The sequence below is a fragment of the Trachemys scripta genome, chromosome 2, assembly GCF_013100865.1.
Source record: "Trachemys scripta elegans isolate TJP31775 chromosome 2, CAS_Tse_1.0, whole genome shotgun sequence".
NCBI lineage: Eukaryota > Metazoa > Chordata > Testudines > Emydidae > Trachemys > Trachemys scripta.
This window is the reverse complement of record NC_048299.1, coordinates 280,079,310-280,098,379: the sequence shown is the minus strand read 5'-3', so window position 1 is coordinate 280,098,379 and position 19,070 is coordinate 280,079,310. Positions and strand designations below refer to the sequence as shown.

The following is a 19,070-nucleotide window of genomic DNA, read 5'->3' as shown; positions in this document are numbered from 1 at the left end:
TGCAAATTCAGCCTCCAGGTGTTGAACCTCGGAGGTCCATGCCTGAGTGAAGCTTTCACCCTTCCCTTCACAAATATTATGGAGGGCACAGCACGCGGATATAACCACGGGGATGCTGTTTTCGGCCAAGTCCAGCTTCCCATACAGAGATCGCCAGCGGCCCTTTAAACGGCCAAAGGCACACTCCACAGTCATTCGGCACCGGCTCAGCCGGTAGTTGAACCGTTCCTTGCTGCTGTCAAGGCTCCTTGTGTAGGGTTTCATGAGCTACGACATTAATGGGTAAGCGGGATCTCCAAGGATCACAATGGGCATTTCAACTTCCCCTACCGTGATCTTCTGCTCTGAGAAAAAAGTCCCGGCCTGCATCTTCCTGAACAGCCAAGTGTTCCGAAAGATGCATGCGTCATGCACCTTTCCGGGCCAGCCTGTGTTAATGTTAATGAAATGCCCACGGTGATCCACAAGCGCCTGGCGAACCATAGAGAAATACCCCTTCTGATTAACGTACTTGGATTCTAGGTGGGGTGGTGCCAGAATAGGAATGTGGGTCCCATCTATCGCCCCTCCACAGTTAGGGAACCCCATTTGTGCAAAGCCATCCACTATTTCCTGCACGTTACCCAGAGTCACGGTTCTTCTGAGTAGGATGCGATTAATGGCCTTGCAAACTTGCATCAACACGATTCCAACCGTCGACTTTCCCACTCCATACTGGTTTGCAACCGACCGGTAGCTGTCTGGAGTTGCCAGCTTCCAGATTGCAATAGCCACCCGCTTCTCCACTGGCAGGGCAGCTCTCAATCTCGTGTCCTTGCGCCGCAGGGTGGGGGCAAGCTCCTCACACAGTCCCATGAAAGTGACTTTTCTCATCCGAAAGTTCTGCAGCCACTGCTCGTCACCCCAGACTTCTATGACGATGTGATCCCACCACTCGGTGCTTGTTTCCCGAGCCCAAAAGTGGCATTCCATGGTGCTGAGCATGTCCGTGAATGCCACAAGCAATTTCGTGTCGTACGCGTTACGCGGCTCGATAGCATCGTCGGACTCCTCACCCGCATTCTCACTGTCACTTTGGATCTTAAGGAATAGTTCGACAGCCAAACGTGACGTGCTGGCGAGACTCGTCAGCATACGCCTTAGCAGTTCGGGCTCCATTTCCCGCAGACAGATCGCGCTGCACAGAAACCGTTGAAAGATGGCGCCAAAGGTGGATGGAAACAAAGGGATTTCTGGGATGTGAAGCGATGCATCACGGGGCATTGGGACAGGACCCAGAATGCCCCGCACCCACGCCCCCTTCCCACAACCCACGGCGCCAGAATGGGAAGAGGTGCTCTGTGGGATAGCTGCCCATAATGCACCGCTCCCAATAGCGCTGCAATTGCCACAAATGTGGCCACGACAGTGCGCTGGGCAGCTGTCAGTGTGGACAGACTGCAGCGCTCTCCCTACTCAGCTGCACAAAGTCAGGTTTAACTCACAGCGCTGTACATCTGCAAGTGTAGCCAAGGCCTGGCCGTCTGACGTGGATACAAGTAACTGGCGCTGCTGCCTGCTCAGTGGGGTACCTGCCGCTCTGGGGACTCCTGGGTCCAGGCGCTGACCCCTCCGTAAGCCCAGGTAGAAATGCAAGTGCCCAGGCTCCAGTGCCACGTGGTGTGGCAGTGAGTGGCTTTGTGCTGACTAAGAGGTCAGTGGTAATAACTCGAGCGCTCTAGGGAATTAAAATAGCTCCTACCAAAGCTGGTTAAAAATGTTCTGATGGAACCCAGGCAACCCCAGGAGGCAGCTGGGGCCAGGCTGAAAAATTCTGCGTTTGTTCTTTGGAATTTTTCAGAATTTTTCCTCCTGTGAAAAATCTGGGTTTTTTTGTTGGTTTTTGTACTGTTTGTCCCAGTGTAGAATGAAAGATCCCCCCACCCCTCAACTGAAAGTGTCTAGAGGAGGGAGGCTGAGCTGGCCGGAAAACAGGCCCTCCTCCTTTGCTCCTGGCAGGGGCGTGCAGTAGACTCCCCAGTGCCCACTCCTTGTTTTTCAGCCCTCCACCATTCCCATAACGCCTTCCACAAAACACATCACCGGCCTCTCTTTCCCTGACTGAACGCTCTCTCCTCCGCAGCCCCCAGTCAGCAGGTCTGGCCAGCAGTTTGGGTCAGGTGTGGGGAAAGAAAGTGATGCATTGAATCTTGGCCTTTGGGGTTGGAGGCCATTGAAAGGTTTGGCAGGATTTCCCAAATTGGCTTGACCCAGCTGTGTCAGGAGGATTTTGGCAGAGGGCTGGAGCTCCCAGGACTGGAATATTAAGGGGGGGCGACTGGATTGAGGTACTCTGACACGTCTGTGTGGCTGTGCGGGACTGCAGTAGCTTTGCGGGGTTGCAAGAAATGACTGAGGTACATGAATAGAGCTGTCCGGGGAAATCTTGTTTGCTATTCCTTGGTTTTGCTAACTTTAGCCTTACTATTATTTATGACTGACACCACAGATGTGAGTGATGCTTTACAAAACAAGGAAATCACAAGGTGGAATCCCTGCCCAGAGGAGTTTACGATCTACATTCATAGAACAATAGGAGACAGCAAAACAGGGTGTGTGAGGGTGAAAACAGTACATGCATGCAGGAATGCTGTGAGCTGAGGGTGCCACTGCTTTAAATATATGCAAAATCATAGTTTGCCATGACCAATCCACACTCTCTGAGTCCCCAGTTTAAAAAATTGTCCCGTGGCAGTTAATCTTATTAAACAACTGAACCAACGGGGATCAGATCTCTTAAATATACAAAATAATCCAGTAATCCTGTGTATTTGCCCTTTGACTGGAGAGCAGGTTTTCATGGAACTCTCCATAGTCTCCATGAGGCACGTGCCCCCATACCACCCCTTCTCACCATGCCCCTGCCCTCACACCGTCTCTTTCCCTGAGGCCCCGCTCCTGTTACACCTCTTCCCCCCCCAAGACCTCACCCCCTGCTTACTCCTCTCTGCCCGGGGCCATGCTCCCTACCCTCCCGCCCCATTCCAGCATCCCTGCTCCTAAACTAAGCCTGTTTAGGTCACTGGTTCGAGAAGACATCTAGGCGCTGCAGGAAATGGTGTTGGTGATTCAACATTCTTCTGAGTCAGGATTGAACCAACACCCCAGCATACTGTTGGGAGTCCTGTGCCTCCTTTCAGACACTGACAACTCCTCCTTGCTTGCAATCCTAGGCACCTTCCCATTTGGAAGTTACATTCTGCCTCCCCCCAGCTTCCTCCACTGTGGGTTTAATGGACGCTCCACTCCTAAACTGTTGTGTATCATTCGGCTGCTGTTAAACAGCTGCTGCATTTCATCTCAGAGGTGGCTGTATTTCAGTGTTGGACAAAATAACTTCTATATATAGGGTAAAAATCTTTGAGATGCTTCTGAAGGAAAGCTACTGTATGAACTATGGGATCACTGGATCGGGTTCTGATTTCAGGAGTTCCACCAGAGTAAATATGCATCCGAAGAAGTGGGCTGTAGCCCACGAAAGCTTATGCTCTAATAAATTTGTTAGTCTCTAAGGTGCCACAAGTACTGGTTTTTTTTGAGGATACAGACTAACACGGCTGCTACCCTGAAACCAGAGTAAATGTAGAGTAACTCTCCTGATGTCTGTGAAATGATTTTGGATTTACATCAGTGGAATTGAGATTAGATTCTGGCACATTTTGTCACTACACTTATGGTGGTAAGATATGAGTCTTAATGCGAAATTAAGGTTTTGTCTCTTTAATTTGCATCTGCCTAGTGCATTTTCCTTGTCAACATATATCTGCTCTTGGTGCCAAAGGTTTAAGCTAAACCTAAAAATGTTTAATGAAGTTCAGAATTGTGGTGAAATTCTTCATCCTTCTCCCCCACTCCCCAGTGAATGTGAGCCTTAAGGACAAACTAAGCACATTCCTGTTTGTTTTTCCTTAGTGATTTTGGCTTTTGGAGGGAGATTATGGGTGTCACAGGAATTCTTGTTTGTCGTGCTATATATGGCATTTCTCCTGAGCTGTTCTGATTTAGTTCCTCCTTGTGATGGGAGCCCCATTTTTCCACTAGTCATACTGTGCCGACACACATTTTGACCAGACACACGTATCAGGCTGATCACTTCAAGAAGCAAGCTGAAACTGCTCTGAAACAAATCCCAGTGGCTACAGCAGGCCTGCACAACTCGTAATATGGCCTTCGCCACTTTACTCCAAAGAAAACAGCTGAGGGCCGAACCCCCCCGAGAGCTGCCAACTCCCCCCAGCGCCACCCAGCCCCCCCAAAACACAACCCCCCCCACTGTGCCACCCCCCCCATGGAAACAACCCCCCCAGCACCACCTGCCCCGCGGAAACAAATCCTCCTTCCCCAGCGCCAACCCACCGAAACAGCAGTATTGAACCTCAGTAATTTGTTATAGCAGACCCCTAAGGTAGTATAATTAAGGGAAAAGAAAAATGTCTTTTTGCTAGAAGTAGAATAGGATCTTCACCCACACTTTGTAATCATTGCCCTGTTGAATGAATGAGATGTGAAGGAGGAAGGCGTGAAAGGCAGCACCTCAAGACAGCTGCAACCCTGGGAGATGGCAGGGCCGGCTCTAGGATTTTTGCCGCCCCAAGCAAAAAAAAATTTGGCCGCCCCCCCTTTTTTTTGTGCCCCTCTGCCCCCGTCCCCACCCCAGCTCCACCCCTTCTGAACCCCTTCCCCAAATCCCCAGCCCCACCTCCTCCCCCGGTGTGCCGCTTTTCCCCCCCACCATTACTTCCTGCGGGCCTCCCGTGACCTCCCGCCCTAGCTCACCTCCACTCTGCCTGCTCCCCTGTGAGTGCCGCCGCTCCGCTTCTTCCCCCTTCCTCTCAGGCGAGGGAGGGCGGAGCAGCGGCGCGTTCAGGGGAGCAGGCAGAGCGGAGGTGAGCTAGGGTCGGGGGGGCGCAGGAAGTAACGGGGGGGTAGAGGAACTGCTCCCCGCTCCAGCTCACCTCCACTCCACCACCGTCGCCTCCCGCGAGTGCCCGCCACTTGGCTTCTCCTCCCTCCCTCCCAGCCTTGCTGCGCGAAATAGCGGTTTTGCGCGCGGCAAGCCTGGGAGGGAGGGGGAAGAAGCGGAGCGGCGGCGTGTTCAGGGGAGCAGGCAGAGCAGAGGTGAGCTAGGGTGGGGGGGGGGCACAGAATGTAACGGGGGGGTAGAGGAACCACTTCCCGCTCCAGCTCACCTCTGCTCCACCACCGCCGCCTCCCCTGAGTGCCCGCCGCTCGGCTTGTCCTGGGAGAGGGGATGGGAGCCAGACCAGAGCAGTAGAACAGGTCAGCCACTGATTCACTGCTCGCCTCCTCCGCCCCTCTCCCCCGGCTCGCCGACTCACTCCCCGCCACTGCCCGCCCGCTTGCCTACTCACCCCCCCCTGCGGGCTGCACAGTGAGACCACGCGGGCCGCATGCGGCTCCCGGGCCGCATGTTGTGCAGGCCTGGGCTACAGTATTCTGGTTGTCTGCTGCTGTGAAGTTTTTGTGTGTTAGTGTTGTAACAGAGGTGCTGCTTTATGCAGCTACCAGTATATGTTTTTGGGTCTCTTGCCTGGAAAAAGGCTAGTGAATATTAGGGACCACCCCACTGTGTGATTTCAGTTGTGCACAGTATTCTTTCACGGGAAGTGGTGGACGGGAGAAAAGGTGACCTTGTGGTTGTAGTAGAAGACTAGAAGTTGGGACACCTGGGTACCTTTCACAGGTCAGTTACAGACTGGCTGTGACCTTAGACACCTCGGTGCCTCAGTTTACTCATTGGTAAAATGGGGATAATAATTGTGACCCACCTTGCATTATTATGTGTATTACGATGGCATCAAGGAGCCCCAGTCATGGATCAGGCCCCCATTGTGCTAGGGGCTGTACAAATAGAGAACAAAGAGGCAGTCCCTCCCCCAAGGGGCTAGCAGTGTTTTGGGCTCTCCAAAGGGCAAAGTGTGTGTTGCTGTTCCCAGCTAGACTGGGAGTGCTAAGAGAGCCGGGGAGCAGTCCTGCACTGGCCCCAGAGGTACACTTTAGACCTAGTAAGTTTCTTCCCTTCTCTGATTCAATAATAAGAGGCCTCGGCCAAGTCTGGAAACTTCATGTCCTCAGGTAAGTAAATAATCTGTCCCTCGTTGGCAGGGACTAGTGACCCTTCAAGGAGAAGGAAAGGGTTTGTTTCCATGCTAGGCTGTTACACGGGAGCTCTCCTGGTGGGGTGGCTACGGTTACTGCTTTGAACTGCAGAACATTCTTCAAATAAAGTCTGAGACAATGAAATCATGTGCTTGGGAGATGGAGCGGCCGTGTCTCTGTGGCTCACCCTTTGGGGGTCAGACGCCTCTGTAATCGCCTAACTCAGTGCAACTCTGTTCCTAGAGGAAGCTTTTCTTTTCTTCCTCTTGGTGCTCTGAATGCCAGCCTACCCGAGCAGCACCCTGGATTGCAGGGGAGGCTGCGAGCTTCCAAGCCTTGGCAGGTCTGTCGGAATGCTGCTGGCAGGAAGGTGTGCTCTGGAGGGTTGGCCGGTGCGGGCAGCTTCAGGGAGGGAGAAAGACGCTTTCAATTGCTACTGGCAAAGCTCTGGGTAATTTGCTTAAACTTTGATTGTAGGTTAATCCTGGATTAACGGAGGGCAAAACCAGCATCGGGTGGGGGGCAGAGAGGGGTCAGGTCTTGTCGGGAGGGGCAGGCTCTCTCCCCTCAGCAATGCCCTAACCCCCCTTGTTCTTTTCTTTGCAGGACTCCTGAAGCTCCACTCTCCCGCGTGCTTGCCTGAGGATAGCAGGAAGCTCAGCCCAGCTTTCAAGTGTCACTGTGACTGACTGCAGGGAGGGAGGAGTTGCCAGCGAGTCCAGCAAGGCCGCCTGAGCACTTGCACGGGCTGCCAGGATGCAATCCGAGGCTTAGAGATCCCGCTTCTGTGCCGCTCTCCTTTGTGTCCACCCCGGGGAGGGGAAGTGCAAACCGACCGCTTCCTCTTGGAGGGCTTTCAAGTGGCTCCAAGGGAAGCCCGGTAACTTGCCGAGCACCAGGGGGATGTGGAGTGAGGGATTGTCCCTCTGACAATGAGGATCCATGTTCTCAGAGTTCGCCGAGCACCTGGAAGAACGTAAGTGGCAAAGACTGGAGACCACATGGAAGAAACGAATGCAGAAGGGATTTCTCCCTGCAACGGCTGTGACAGGATTGTACACTGCTGTGGATACGGTGACACAGAGGGGCGTGTGGATCTGCCTTTTCCTCCCATTTCTTCTGCTTGATATTTGATCTCGGTCCTTCGGGGGCTGCTGGTTTATGGTGGTAATGGGCACTAACTATTCACTGGTGTTTCTCTCTTCCGTTGGGCAGCTTTGAATGATCTCGGTGGGGAGGACACAGCAGCCATAGACAGTTTTCTGGAATAACCTGTTGGTTCCCGGTACTGGGAGGAGCCCAGTTTAGAGGTTACTGCTTGGAATGAGGACAGCAGCAGCTAAGTCATCAGTACATTTTCCCCTTGTTTGCCCCCCACAGCCCTTGCTTCATGAACACAGGAGGCAAAAGGGAGGACGTTATCCAGGTAATTAGCCTCCGAGCATGGACTTGGTGACAGACAAAATAACTTTGTAATAATTCCCACCGTGAGTGTGCCTGAGAAGCCGTCCAGCCTTCCTCTGTACTATGAATTGCTGGGGTGGCACCCCACTGACTTAATACAGTAGTGCTGCTCTGGGGGAGAGACACAGATTTCCTGACTTAAACCTCCTAAGCCTTCTGTCTGCTCCCAAAGAGCAGTGTGGACACCGAACTGATTGGGGCTAGCTCAGACCTTTGAGGTGGCTGTCTGGATGGCTATATCTCCGGGGCTCTTAATTTAATTGTCTGCCTTTATCTTTGAAACCACGCAGGCAGAGCCGCGAGAGTGTTGTACGGGTATCTTTGGGCCTCCTGTGAAACCGGGTGTAGGTGGAAAGAGGCTGCAAAGATTCTAAGCCCAATAAACGACGCTTCTGTTGCTGCTGCTCTTTGTCCCTGCGTGGCCGTTTGCTGGGCTGAGGGGGTAGGAGCGGGAGCCTCTCTCACCAGTGGTACAGTGCACATTACTTGTTAGCTGGTTTGCATGGTGAGTGTTTTTCTGGAAAGGTTGCTGACTCCCAACTCATGGGAAAGACCCTGGGTGTTTGAGGCTTGGGAAGACCATCAAACCACTCAGGGAGAAACCCAGAGAAGAGGGGTGGTTATGGAGCAGAACCCTCGATCTCCAGGGGGGATGGCAGAGCCCCAGAAAGCAACCAGGATCCAGGTATAAGACAAGTTTGCACCATTCATGTTCTCTGAGGCTGTGGCCTGGCGACAGACCGTTTGAAGTGGTGCAGGTGATGCCCTCTGGAGGCAGGGATCCTCACGCCTCTCTTCTATACACGCCTGGGCTTTCTTCCCAGCGCTGTGGGGCTCCTGTGCCTGGAATCGAGACCTCGACGAGGAGCAGTCTGTGTTCCCTTCCCTGCAGCAGCCATGGCGGAGCACCTGGAGCTGCTGGCGGAGATGCCAGCGGTGGCCAGGATGAGCACCCAGGAGCGGCTGAAGCACGCACAGAAGCGCCGGACGCAGCAGCTGAAGAAATGGGCACAGTTTGAAAAGGAGGCTCACGGCAAGAAGGCCAGAGCAGAAAAGAGGAAGAAAAACAGCAGCAGGGAGAAGCGAGTGCTGTTTCCGGAGAGCATCAAGCTGCTGGAGGCAGCATCTCGCAATGATGTGGAGGAAGGTAGGAAGGGCCAGGTCCTCCAGACTGAGTGTAAGAGATGGGGGGGGGGGGGGCCTGGGCCCCGTGTGTGGGGGGTGCAGGATGGTGGCGGGGGATTGTGGGTGCCCCCATAAGACTCGGGAGGTTTAATTTTTAAAAATATCTTCAAGCAGAAATTGTTGTTCAGAAATGACGGGACCAGCCGCAATGGAATCTGAAGGCCTCTGGGGTTGGACTCCGTAGGTCGTGTGTGGTAAGCAGCTGCGTCACGGCCTCTGCTCAGACCTAGGGGCTGTAAAGATCAACTCGCTCCTAAGCAAGAAGGTCCCATTGTGGGGTGATCTTTTGATGTGGGCTTCTTTCCACTGGAGGAAGAGCTGAGTTTTATCGCAGGGTGAAGACTATTTACATAGCGTAGGGCCCTGACGAGTTCGGGCTCTGGTACTGGGTCACCTTCTCTTCTTGCAGGGGAATCCCATTTCCCCATTCCATAGAGCATGTAGATAATGCTGCCCATCCCTGTATGCTTATTGTCTTTGATAACATGACCGGCTCTGGGCAGGGCTCCCACGATTGGCTGTGGGGCCACATTCACCCTTCCCCACTTTGTGGGATAGGGTAATTCTTTGTGGGGGGGAAGGGAGGCAAACAACCCAGGAAGTGCAAATCTCTTGCCCCTCTGGAAAGGTGGCATTTGGACACCATCAGACTTTATTTATATAACACAAACGATAAAGAAAAGACGGGGCGCGTGCTGAGAGGCGATGGTTCTGTGACAGCAGTCTGCTTTCAGTGTACCTACAGAACACGTTGTTCTGTTTACACTAATCCCTTGTTTGAAATCACTGCTGCCTGGGCACTGTCCTATGACTCACTGCGTGCCCTCGGCTGCCATCGAGCTCAGTGAGACCAGAGGGGCCTGTGTGGAATGGGTCTGGGTGCCTTTGGCCTGTCTTAATGGCATTGGGTGAAAAGTGGCTACACCAGAAAGCACTCGATGTCACAGGTCCCTCTCACCCCTCCAGCATTTCTAGCTCTTCTGGGTTCACCTCAGGCTCCCTTAACATTTTGTTTTAAAGTGGTGGCAAATCCAGAACAACGAAACACCTGCATAGCTACTCCAGTGCCAGCTCTGGCTAGCAGGAGGCGCTAGAAAGGAATGGCAGAGGAGTACCGTCTCCATTCTTAGCAGGAGTCACTGTACCAAATGCGTAGCTGCCTGACATTACTTCTGAGGGGGCTGCACTTCGTTGCCCCAAATTCTTGCCCCAAGTTGTTGGTCCCCTGAGGCTCCCTTTTCTCGTACGGTGTACTGCAGCCTGCAAACCAGAGCTGAAATCCTTGGTGGGCGTCAGTCGGTGGTGCACAGCCTCCAAGGGAAAAGTCAGGTCCAGAGGAGAGCTGGGGAGAGCTGGCTTTGTTTCCTGGTACTGTGAAGAATGCGTGTCACAGGCCACAAGGTGAAATTTGCCTGTGATTTTTTTCGACATTCAATGCATAGCCTTGATGCACTAAAGGAGAGACGTGACTGGGAGAAGTTGGCAAAGGGTGGGGGGGACGGGGAAGAGGTCATAGGTCTCTTCAGTCTCTAACTTCTCTGATTTATTAAGTCATATCTGCTCCACCCACTTCTGCAGAAGCAGGATTTTCCCTCTAGTATCTCTTCCATATACAGAATGGTGCAAAGGGCACAAGTAGCTACAGAGTTTGACCTAGCAAGGAGGTTTGGTGCCAGGAAGCAGCTGGATTTAATGAGGCAAAGCTCATCTCTGTCTCTTGCAGTTGGGTGATCATGGCTAAAGGGCAGGTAGTGCTGCAAGTCTTACCAATATTTAACATGGGCCTGGTGAGAGAGAAGCCCGGCAGGTTGTGGGTTTAGAAAGAGAAAATGGGTCAAGGAGCTGCTGCCACAGACACATCAGAATCCTATTCTGTAAATCACATACGTTGATTTGCCTTTTTTTAAACTAATTTCCGTAGAATCCCACAGTTCTTGTTAATTTTAGTTTCCTGAGAACTTTTTGACTAGAGTTCTAACAAAATCTTGACGGTGCTCGTGGTTAACGGAGCCATTAAATAATGGGCAACTGCTTGAGCTCCATACAGCAGTGAGAGTCTAGTCAGCATTAGCGAAATGACATGAGAAAATGAAGAGCAAACCTTTGCAAACTACAATGATGACATTGCTGTTTTGTTCTCTGCTGGACATTACGTTGTCAGCTGAAGATGAGTGAACGGTGTTAAAAGGAGAATTGACTTAACAGTGACCTATAATTAACTACAGTATGTATTTTATCATCCCCGGTGAATACAAAAATGTACAAACTGCCTGCCTAATGGAAGGATTACTAGACACCTGTAGCCTGAGGATTAATCCTGGGTGCAATTTGCACTAGTCACAGGTGACAGCCACTTTCCCTTAGTGGCTATGTAAATTATTCAGCTGTACAGATGGGATTAGTGAATCACATGACTAGAAACATACAGCCTTCATTTAGCAACAGCTGTGAAAGGAGTGTCCCAACCCATCATGTCCTGAGGCAATGCCCTGCTAAGAAGCCTGTCACCCCAGCTGCTGAGAACGATGAAGGGAGCAGTTCCTGGGACCCTCCTCTGTGTCTTGTATCAGCCTCTGGCTAGCAGGCTTCTGTTCATTAGAAGCATTCCCCTTGCCCGTTTCTGGCTTTTGAAAGGGTGAAGGAGCTTACCCTTCCCCTCTTGGCTGGAGGTGGTTTGCTGGATATTGCCTCTTCGCTACCTCCCATATTCCTCTCCCAGCCTCCTTTATTTCTGGGATTGGCAGAAGGGTCCTCCTCAGCTCCTGCTTTTACTGCTGTTCCTTGGTTACTCAAGCAACAGCAGAGTGAAGGTGCTGTGAGTCTTGTCACTTTCACTGCTGCCCACAGGATTCCATCTCATGTTAATGTCTTAATTCCCACTGTGCTTGGGAAAGATCTGAGCAGCACCAGAGGCCCTGGAGCTGTTTGCAGACTCAGAAAGACAACACTGCATCAGGTCAAATTTGGGAGGTTCCCTTCACAACTACAAGGGCTAGAAACATGGAATGGATGGTTTAGCCACCTCACCGTGCTTGTCAGGAACTCTTTTCTACTTGCTATTGACAAGTGGACAAATGGATTCCCTCTTAACGCTCTTACTCTCCATTTGGATTAAGCAATTTACAACCACATATTTTTTCCCTCCTCTCCCAGCACAGTTTCCAAGTGAAAGAGGGGATGCACTGTCTGGCTCTACCCCTCCCTCTGACCTGACTAGATAATGACACAGTATGGTCCTCAAATGAAAAGGCAGACTGGCTAAAAATAGAAATGATGTTAACCAGCCGAATCTCTTCAGGACTCGGTTACAGGCTCTAGTGAAAGAACAGAAAAGGGGCTTTGTGGCTTTTTGCATAAACTTCACACGGAGGAAAACTGCTGGCTCAGCCGGCCTGGAGGCTGACGCTTTCTGTCCATATAATAGGTGTAGCTTCCCTACATCGCCCTGCCAGCTGGAGGGCTGACCTCTAGTGGCTTGGTCTCTGTGTAGAGTTGCCAACCATCCAGGGTTGTCCTGGAGTCCCCAGGAATTAAAGATTAATTTTAAATTAAAGATTATGTCATGTGATGAAACCTCCAGGAATACCTCCAACCAAAATTGGCAACCCTATCTCTGTGGCCTGCTCAGCCCTTCGCCTCTCTGCCCCCGGGACTGGGCTCAGATCCACCAAGTCATTTTACACAGGCCACTAAATTGCCATCCGACAGGGCAACAGCTCTTGCCCATTATTGACCTGAGCCCTGTTTGAGAGGAAAGGCTCCGTATGCCCTCCTCAGTCTGCGGTTGCCGTAGGATAGTGTTTGGTAATTGGTCCTCTGCCCCTAAGAGCCCTCTCTGGAGGTTATCTTAAGGGCCTATTTTATCCCCTCCTGTTCAACAGCTATATCAGGCCCTTGGGAAGATAGGGAGGGGTGTAGTCAATATGCTGGCATCTAGCTCTGTTTCATCACCACTGACCTGGCCCAGTATCTATATGAGTTGGAACTTTGCTGAAGCTCAGTCCAGATTATGTTGGTGCCCCTGTTTGACGGAGTGTGAGACCAGCATTTTGTTGGGCTGATGTTCAGAATTTTGCAATCTGGGAGTGAAATCCTGGCTTTGCTGAAGTCAGTGACAAAATTCCCATTATCAGTGAAGCCAGGGTGTCAGCCGAGATGGTGTGAGGTCCTATGTTACTCTTAGGCCTTTTCTACACTACAGGGGAAATTCGGTCTCAGGCCTGGGCTACACTAGCGAGGGGTTCGAGCTAAGATCTGCAACTTCAGCTACGCTATTTGTATCTTAGTTTGACTTACCTGGCGGTCCTCACAGTGGCAAGTCCACCGCCGCGGCTCCCCTGTCCACTCCACTTACTCCTCCTGCCGAGGTGGAGTACAGGCATCGATTCGGGGATCAATTTATCATGTCTAGATGAGACGCGATAAATCGATCCCCGATGCATCGAACACTACCCACCGATCCGGCAGGTAGTATAGACGTGCCCTAAGCTACGCAATTTGAGTTACGTGAATAGCATAACTCAAATCGATGTAGGTTAGATCTACTTACCGCAGGGTCCACGCTACGCGATGTTGATGGGAGACACTCTCCGGTCGACTCCTCTCAATCCGGTGGAGTACAGGAGTCGACGGGAGAGCGATCTGCAGTCGATTTAGCAGGCCTTCACTAGACCCGCTAAATTGGTTGCCGATGCAGCGATCGCTGTGCAAACTTTCCATCTCTGCTTCGCTACAAGCATGCACCTTGTCCTTTCTAATATGGCCTTTGCTTCGTTATCCAAGCACTTGTCACCTCGATTAGATTGCTGTAATGGCATTGCATGATGTTGTTGAGAATCTGAAACTATTGTAGAATGGTGCTTTGCTTATTATACTGTCCCCTGGGCTCAGTCCCAGGTGCCGGTAAGCCTCGGAGTGGAGATCAAAGTGCTGTGTTAAGCTGTGAACGCCCTAAGTGGTTTGGGAGGCAGTGACCTGAACGGCAATCTCTCTCCCTGCATGATATAACCAGTTTAGATGGGAGCGGGACTGCTGGCAAGATGTTCCCCAGAAGGGACTTGACTCTGGACCTGGCCCCTGCGTGGGACCCATATAGCCTGGGTTTGTGAACAATCTGTAAAGCTCATTTGCTCTTACGGGCATTTGAGGAGGTTGTTGGAGTGATGGGCAAGATGTGTAGGGTTTGATCTGGTGATTATAATCTCACTTTTTGTGGACCCCGAGGAAGCATGTTTTTGGGAAGGACTGGAATGAAGGTATCTCTCAGAGCATCCTAGCCTGGTGACTGTGTGTGTTGTTACAGCCTTGGTGGCTGTTAATACTCCCAGTAATTTCTTATGTTGTCCTGGATATAAAATCCTTTAAAGGAAAATTCCTTTGTGGGGTTTATACTTGGAACAGAGAGGAGATGGGAAATAAGTGGTGACGAACAGAAGGGGGAGTGAAGAGCTGAGGGAGATTGGGCACAGGGCACCCAAGCAGAAGAGTCTAGTGGCAGATTTTGTGGATTGAGCTAGGTCCTTCACTTCCTGTGCTGGCAAGGCCTGTTAAAACACTCTGCCCCTATGGGAAGGATACGTACCTCTTATGACCTGTCTAGGACTTCCTCTGTCTCTGACAGAACAGCAACAGTAGCTAAATCTATCCATCCATCCATCCGCTCTGAGGGAGGGGACTCGCTTGTGGGACCTGGATAGGGTAAAAGGAGAAAATAGGAAAGACCTTGGAAGCGCATAAACCTTCTTTCTTTGTCACCCTAAAATGTGGAAAGTGAGATCAAAAGGGGAGCTAGAAACGTAGGTCCAGGGATCAGGTGGAGAAGAGGTGGAAACAAAAGGGTCTGAAGGAAGAAATTCGAAACACAGCCTGAAGCTGATTTGTGGAAGAGAGGGGGAGAATGCTGGAGACAGACGTGTGCTGCCTTACTGCGTATTTGTATGGGTTTCTAATGGCCGAAGGCCCTCTCTGCACGCTTCCTTTGGAATGAGCTTGTAAGCAGTTCTAGACAGCTGAGCTGCGACTACTGCTGCTAGTCAGAACTACGCACACAAAATACTTACAGCTTGTGCACAAGTTTGTGTAATTGTAACTTCATCCTGCCTCCTTGCTAACTTGTTTCACCCACCAGTTGCGTTTTGTCTCTAGATTGTCAACATTTGGGGCCGGGACCCAGGCTACCTAATACAACTAATAATAGGAGATGTGGTCATCGCTAACCATGGTATATGTTCACACTTCACAAGGGTTCATACTTATTTAGTAGTCCCGGTAGCTCTGTGCAGGGCCCTGTGTAATCTGCAATTCCATAGTCACTGAATTTGTTGTGGAATTCAGCCTTGTGCAGTAGAACTGTGCTCCAGACTCTGATGAGCCATTTAAAAAAAATTGTCCACTCCTGAGGGTTATGGAAAAAATAGGACCCAAGTGTTAACTTGACGTAGTGTCATCTGCCTGTGGCTGCAGAGTCTGGAACAATAACTCCCGAGAGGTGTCACCTGCCCCGTCTACCTCATCCAGGGCCCTAGCGACTCCACAACTCCATGGCTATGTAACTTGGCACTTTGAGAGCATCTGGCTTAGATTTTAAGTTCTTGAAAGTCAGTGAGACCTGGTCATCTCCATTTAAAAGTTTTGCTTGCTTGCATAGCTAGGTAGGTTAGCCCTAGTGTAGAAGTATTTATGCCGTTGAAAAAGCCCTTTCCCCAGTATACCTTATTTTGCCTGGGGAACTGGTATAAGCTATGCTGGCAAAAGAACTCTTTCTGGTATAAGCTGTGTCTCTGCTGTCGGAGGATTTGCTAGGCCAGCAAACCCTTTCTAATGTAGACATAGTCGGAAAGTTTGGCACCCAACTCCCTCTGGCCTCCTTGCGAACTCCAGTCTAAATCTTTCATGGCATCATAATGGTCCCTCTTCCATCTGTTGAGTGACGTCCGATCCTTTCTTTACAGGTAATGACCTCTTCAAAATAGCATAGAAACTAAAGCTATATATATAGAAAACTAAAACAATATTTAAAACAAAAGTGCAGTAACAGTATTGGAGCATGCTGTACATATTCTTGCACTGTAAATATTTAAGAATATATACAGTATAAAATAAATGTGCCCTGTATCTGGCATTTTTGTGTCCATCCATATGGTCTGATCAGTACCAATTTTGGAAATGAAAGACTCTAAAATAGGTTGTGATCGGAATTGAAGAATCTAATGGGTGACAGTAATTCCATAATCCAGTTCGACATGATCCTCCCTGGTTTTTCATGCCGTGCTGTCAGATCAGATTTGTCCCCCAAGTTTAGGTTTTGGTAAAAATGAGCTTTTACAAAAGCCGAGACTAGTAGCCATGCTACCACGATCCCTTTAATTAAAAAACTGCAAAAAACACCAAGGCAAAGGCTCTTGTCAAATGTATCCCTGCAGCATTTGCAACCCAAACATTACATCCGTGTCCTAGGGCATGCAAACCCTGAAAGGAAAACTGGCTAGTAAAATTTCATTGTCCAAAATGGGTGACATGCTGGAAGTAAACAAGCAGCATAAAGAGGCATCATGGGCTAGTGTATAAGGCGCTAGATTGGAACTCAGGAAACCTGCATTCTGTTGTCGTGACTGACTTGCTGTGCCGTCTGGGGGAAGTCACTTTGACTTTTTCCACCCCCTCCTATCCTTTTCTGTCTTGCCTATTTAGCTCGTAAGTTCTTTGGGGTGGGGACTGTCACTTATTACTAAGTTATTACACTTATTACGGAATCCGTGACTTCCAGTGACCTCCGTGACTTCAGCCTGCGGTGATTGGGAGCTGCAGGGGCCTCCACCGCCCGCTGGGGCCAGGAGCTGTGGGGGCTGCCAGAGGCAGTGGGGGAACCCCTGAAGATCACAGCTGCCACGGGTGGTGGGGGCCCTGGTGCTGTGGGTGGCGAGGGAACCCCGCAGCTCCCATGGGTGGCACGGGTTACCCCCACAGGTGGCAGGGGCCTGTGGAGCTGCGGGCAGCGGGGGAACCCCAAGCTCCCGGCCTCCGCGGGCAGCGGGGAACCCCTGAGCTCTCGGCCCCCGTGGGCGGCGGAGGATTCCCTGGAACTGCAGGCGGCTGGGTTTCCCTGTAGCCTCTAGCTGCTGCAGGTGGTGGCGGCCCCGCAGCTCCCAGCCGCTGCTCAGCTGTCCTGCTGCCGGTGGTGTGGGGATCCGCTGATCCCCATTTTGTCACAGATATTTTTAGTAAAAGTGGTGGACGGGTCACGGCTAGTGAATTTTTCTTTATTGCCCGTGACCTGTCCATGACTTTTACTAAACATATTCATGACAAAATCGTAGCCGTTATTATTACGTATCTGCACAGTGCATAGAACCATGGGGCCCTGATTTTGGTTGGGGGTGCTGGCGCTGCTCTAGTACCAATGATGGTCAAAATAAAATGAGAATTGATAATAGTTGTCTCAATGATCTCTGGTTGGTAACACAAGGGAGACTCATTTATTTATGATTCTCTTCCCTCACTCCTTCTGCTCATCTAGCACCAAGTTCCTCAACACATTTGGGCCACTGGTGGTGCAAAAAGAAGAACAGGAGTACTTGTGGCACCTTAGAGACTAACAAATTTATTAGAGCATAAGCTTTCGTGGACTACAGCCCACTTCTGCAAAGACCTTCTTCTCTGCAGCTCTTGCTTTCAGGAAAAGACCTCTTCTCCCCCCCACCCCCGCGTGTTTCTCTGCTTTGTTCACTCTGTTTTAAGCTCTCCTGTTTTTAAAAATGTTTTAACTTTGCACAATAGCTCCATCTAACTCTATCTAAAAAATTCTAAGAAAAAAATATCAAATATGAAACTTGCATGAAATATGCATACTAACTGAAGTTAAATGTAAAATCCGTGTTTGGTGGTGATGAGATGTGGGGTTACAGCAAAACTCTTACAGTCAATCAGCCTGTTTTGCAACATATTTAAAATGAAGGCTCGGGCCAGTTCTCAGTAATCCTTGTTGCTATTTCATGGAAGCAGCTATTGTATTGACACTTCCCAGCAGGAGCTCCAGTCAGGTGATACAGATTAGGACAGGGAGAATGCAGAGGCCATTAGGGTACACAAGGTCCATGGCCCTTATTTTTTGTAGAAGCAAAGAAATATTTAATCTCCTTTAAACTTTTTATTTTGCTAAACAGTTCTGTAAAATATACCCAGTGCAAAATCATGACTAGAGCGAGGCAATTTCCCACAGTGGTTTCTCCTAAAGATCACAAGTTCTTCATGTTCAGACTTCCTGCCTTTGGGGGCCAGGAAACTCACAGCCATAGATCCGGGATGGAATGGGGGAGCAGCTGTGGGAGGCTGAGGGTGCTGCCAGTGGTGATGTCACAAGCTCCCTTCCAGCCATGTGTGTGGCTCCTCCGCCAGGATGGCGCCAGCTGTAAGCAGGAATTGGACATAAGCCTCAGGAGCACAAAGTACCAACCAAAGCACTGGAAACAAAAGATAAGATCATATTACTTTAGAATAGTAACTTAATTTATTACTGGGTATAAATTTATAATAGAAACAAAGTGTGCCCATTATTCTGCTGCCAGCCATACACCTGCTGCTAGGCCTCTGTTCTGAGCGGCTGTGCCGGAAATGAAGGCTGGGTTCTTGAGTGCATCGGCTCAGCAGTGGTTGGGGTGGGGGGGCAGTGCTGTGTGTGGGTGTGCCACGCCAGTTGACAGTGGACACACTGAACTGCATCAGGGCCAAGCAGTGCTAGTCACACTGGAATAGTTAACCTTGAAATGGTGCAGATCTCCAGGATAGGGAGTCTGCAGAATTCTCTTGCCTTCATTACAGAAATGGAGGTGAAGTGCCTCAAAATTCCCAAGGGCTGGAACCAATCTCTTAGTATGGAAGACCAGCTTTAAAAAAAGAAAAGTACTTTGCATTTCTATAGATCCTAAAGTACTACAAAAACAACAAGGAGTCTGGTGGCACCTTAAAGACTAACAGATTTATTTGGGCATAAAGAAGTGAGGTTTTTACCCACGAAAGCTTATGCCCAAATAAATCTGTTAGTCTTTAAGGTGCCACCAGACTCCTTGTTGTTTTTGTAGTACTTTAGGATCTATAGAAATGCAAAGTACTTTTCTTTTTTTAAAGCTGGTCTTCCATACTAAGAGATTGGTTCCAGCCCTTGGGAATTTTGAGGCACTTCACCTCCATTTCTGTAATGAAGGCAAGAGAATTCTGCAGACTCCCTATCCTGGAGATCTGCACCATTTCAAGGTTAACTATTCCAG

General features: G+C 50.2%; 1 protein-coding gene across 3 annotated transcripts in view; it reads left to right on the top strand.

The window, feature by feature from the left end:
• The first annotated feature begins 1,515 nt into the window (after positions 1-1,515).
• Positions 1,516-19,070, top strand: part of PPP1R16A (protein phosphatase 1 regulatory subunit 16A) — a 46,591-nt gene continuing 29,036 nt past the window's right edge. The window contains exons 1-2 of one of the 3 annotated variants that reach the window (XM_034763756.1): positions 1,516-1,623; positions 6,766-8,770. In XM_034763756.1, the coding sequence (XP_034619647.1) occupies positions 8,521-8,770 (250 nt within the window). In that variant the 5' untranslated portion in view covers positions 1,516-1,623; positions 6,766-8,520. Of the gene's footprint in view, positions 1,624-6,765; positions 8,771-19,070 lie in introns of those variants that run through there. The other 2 variants (XM_034763757.1, XM_034763758.1) reach the window with 2 other exon arrangements.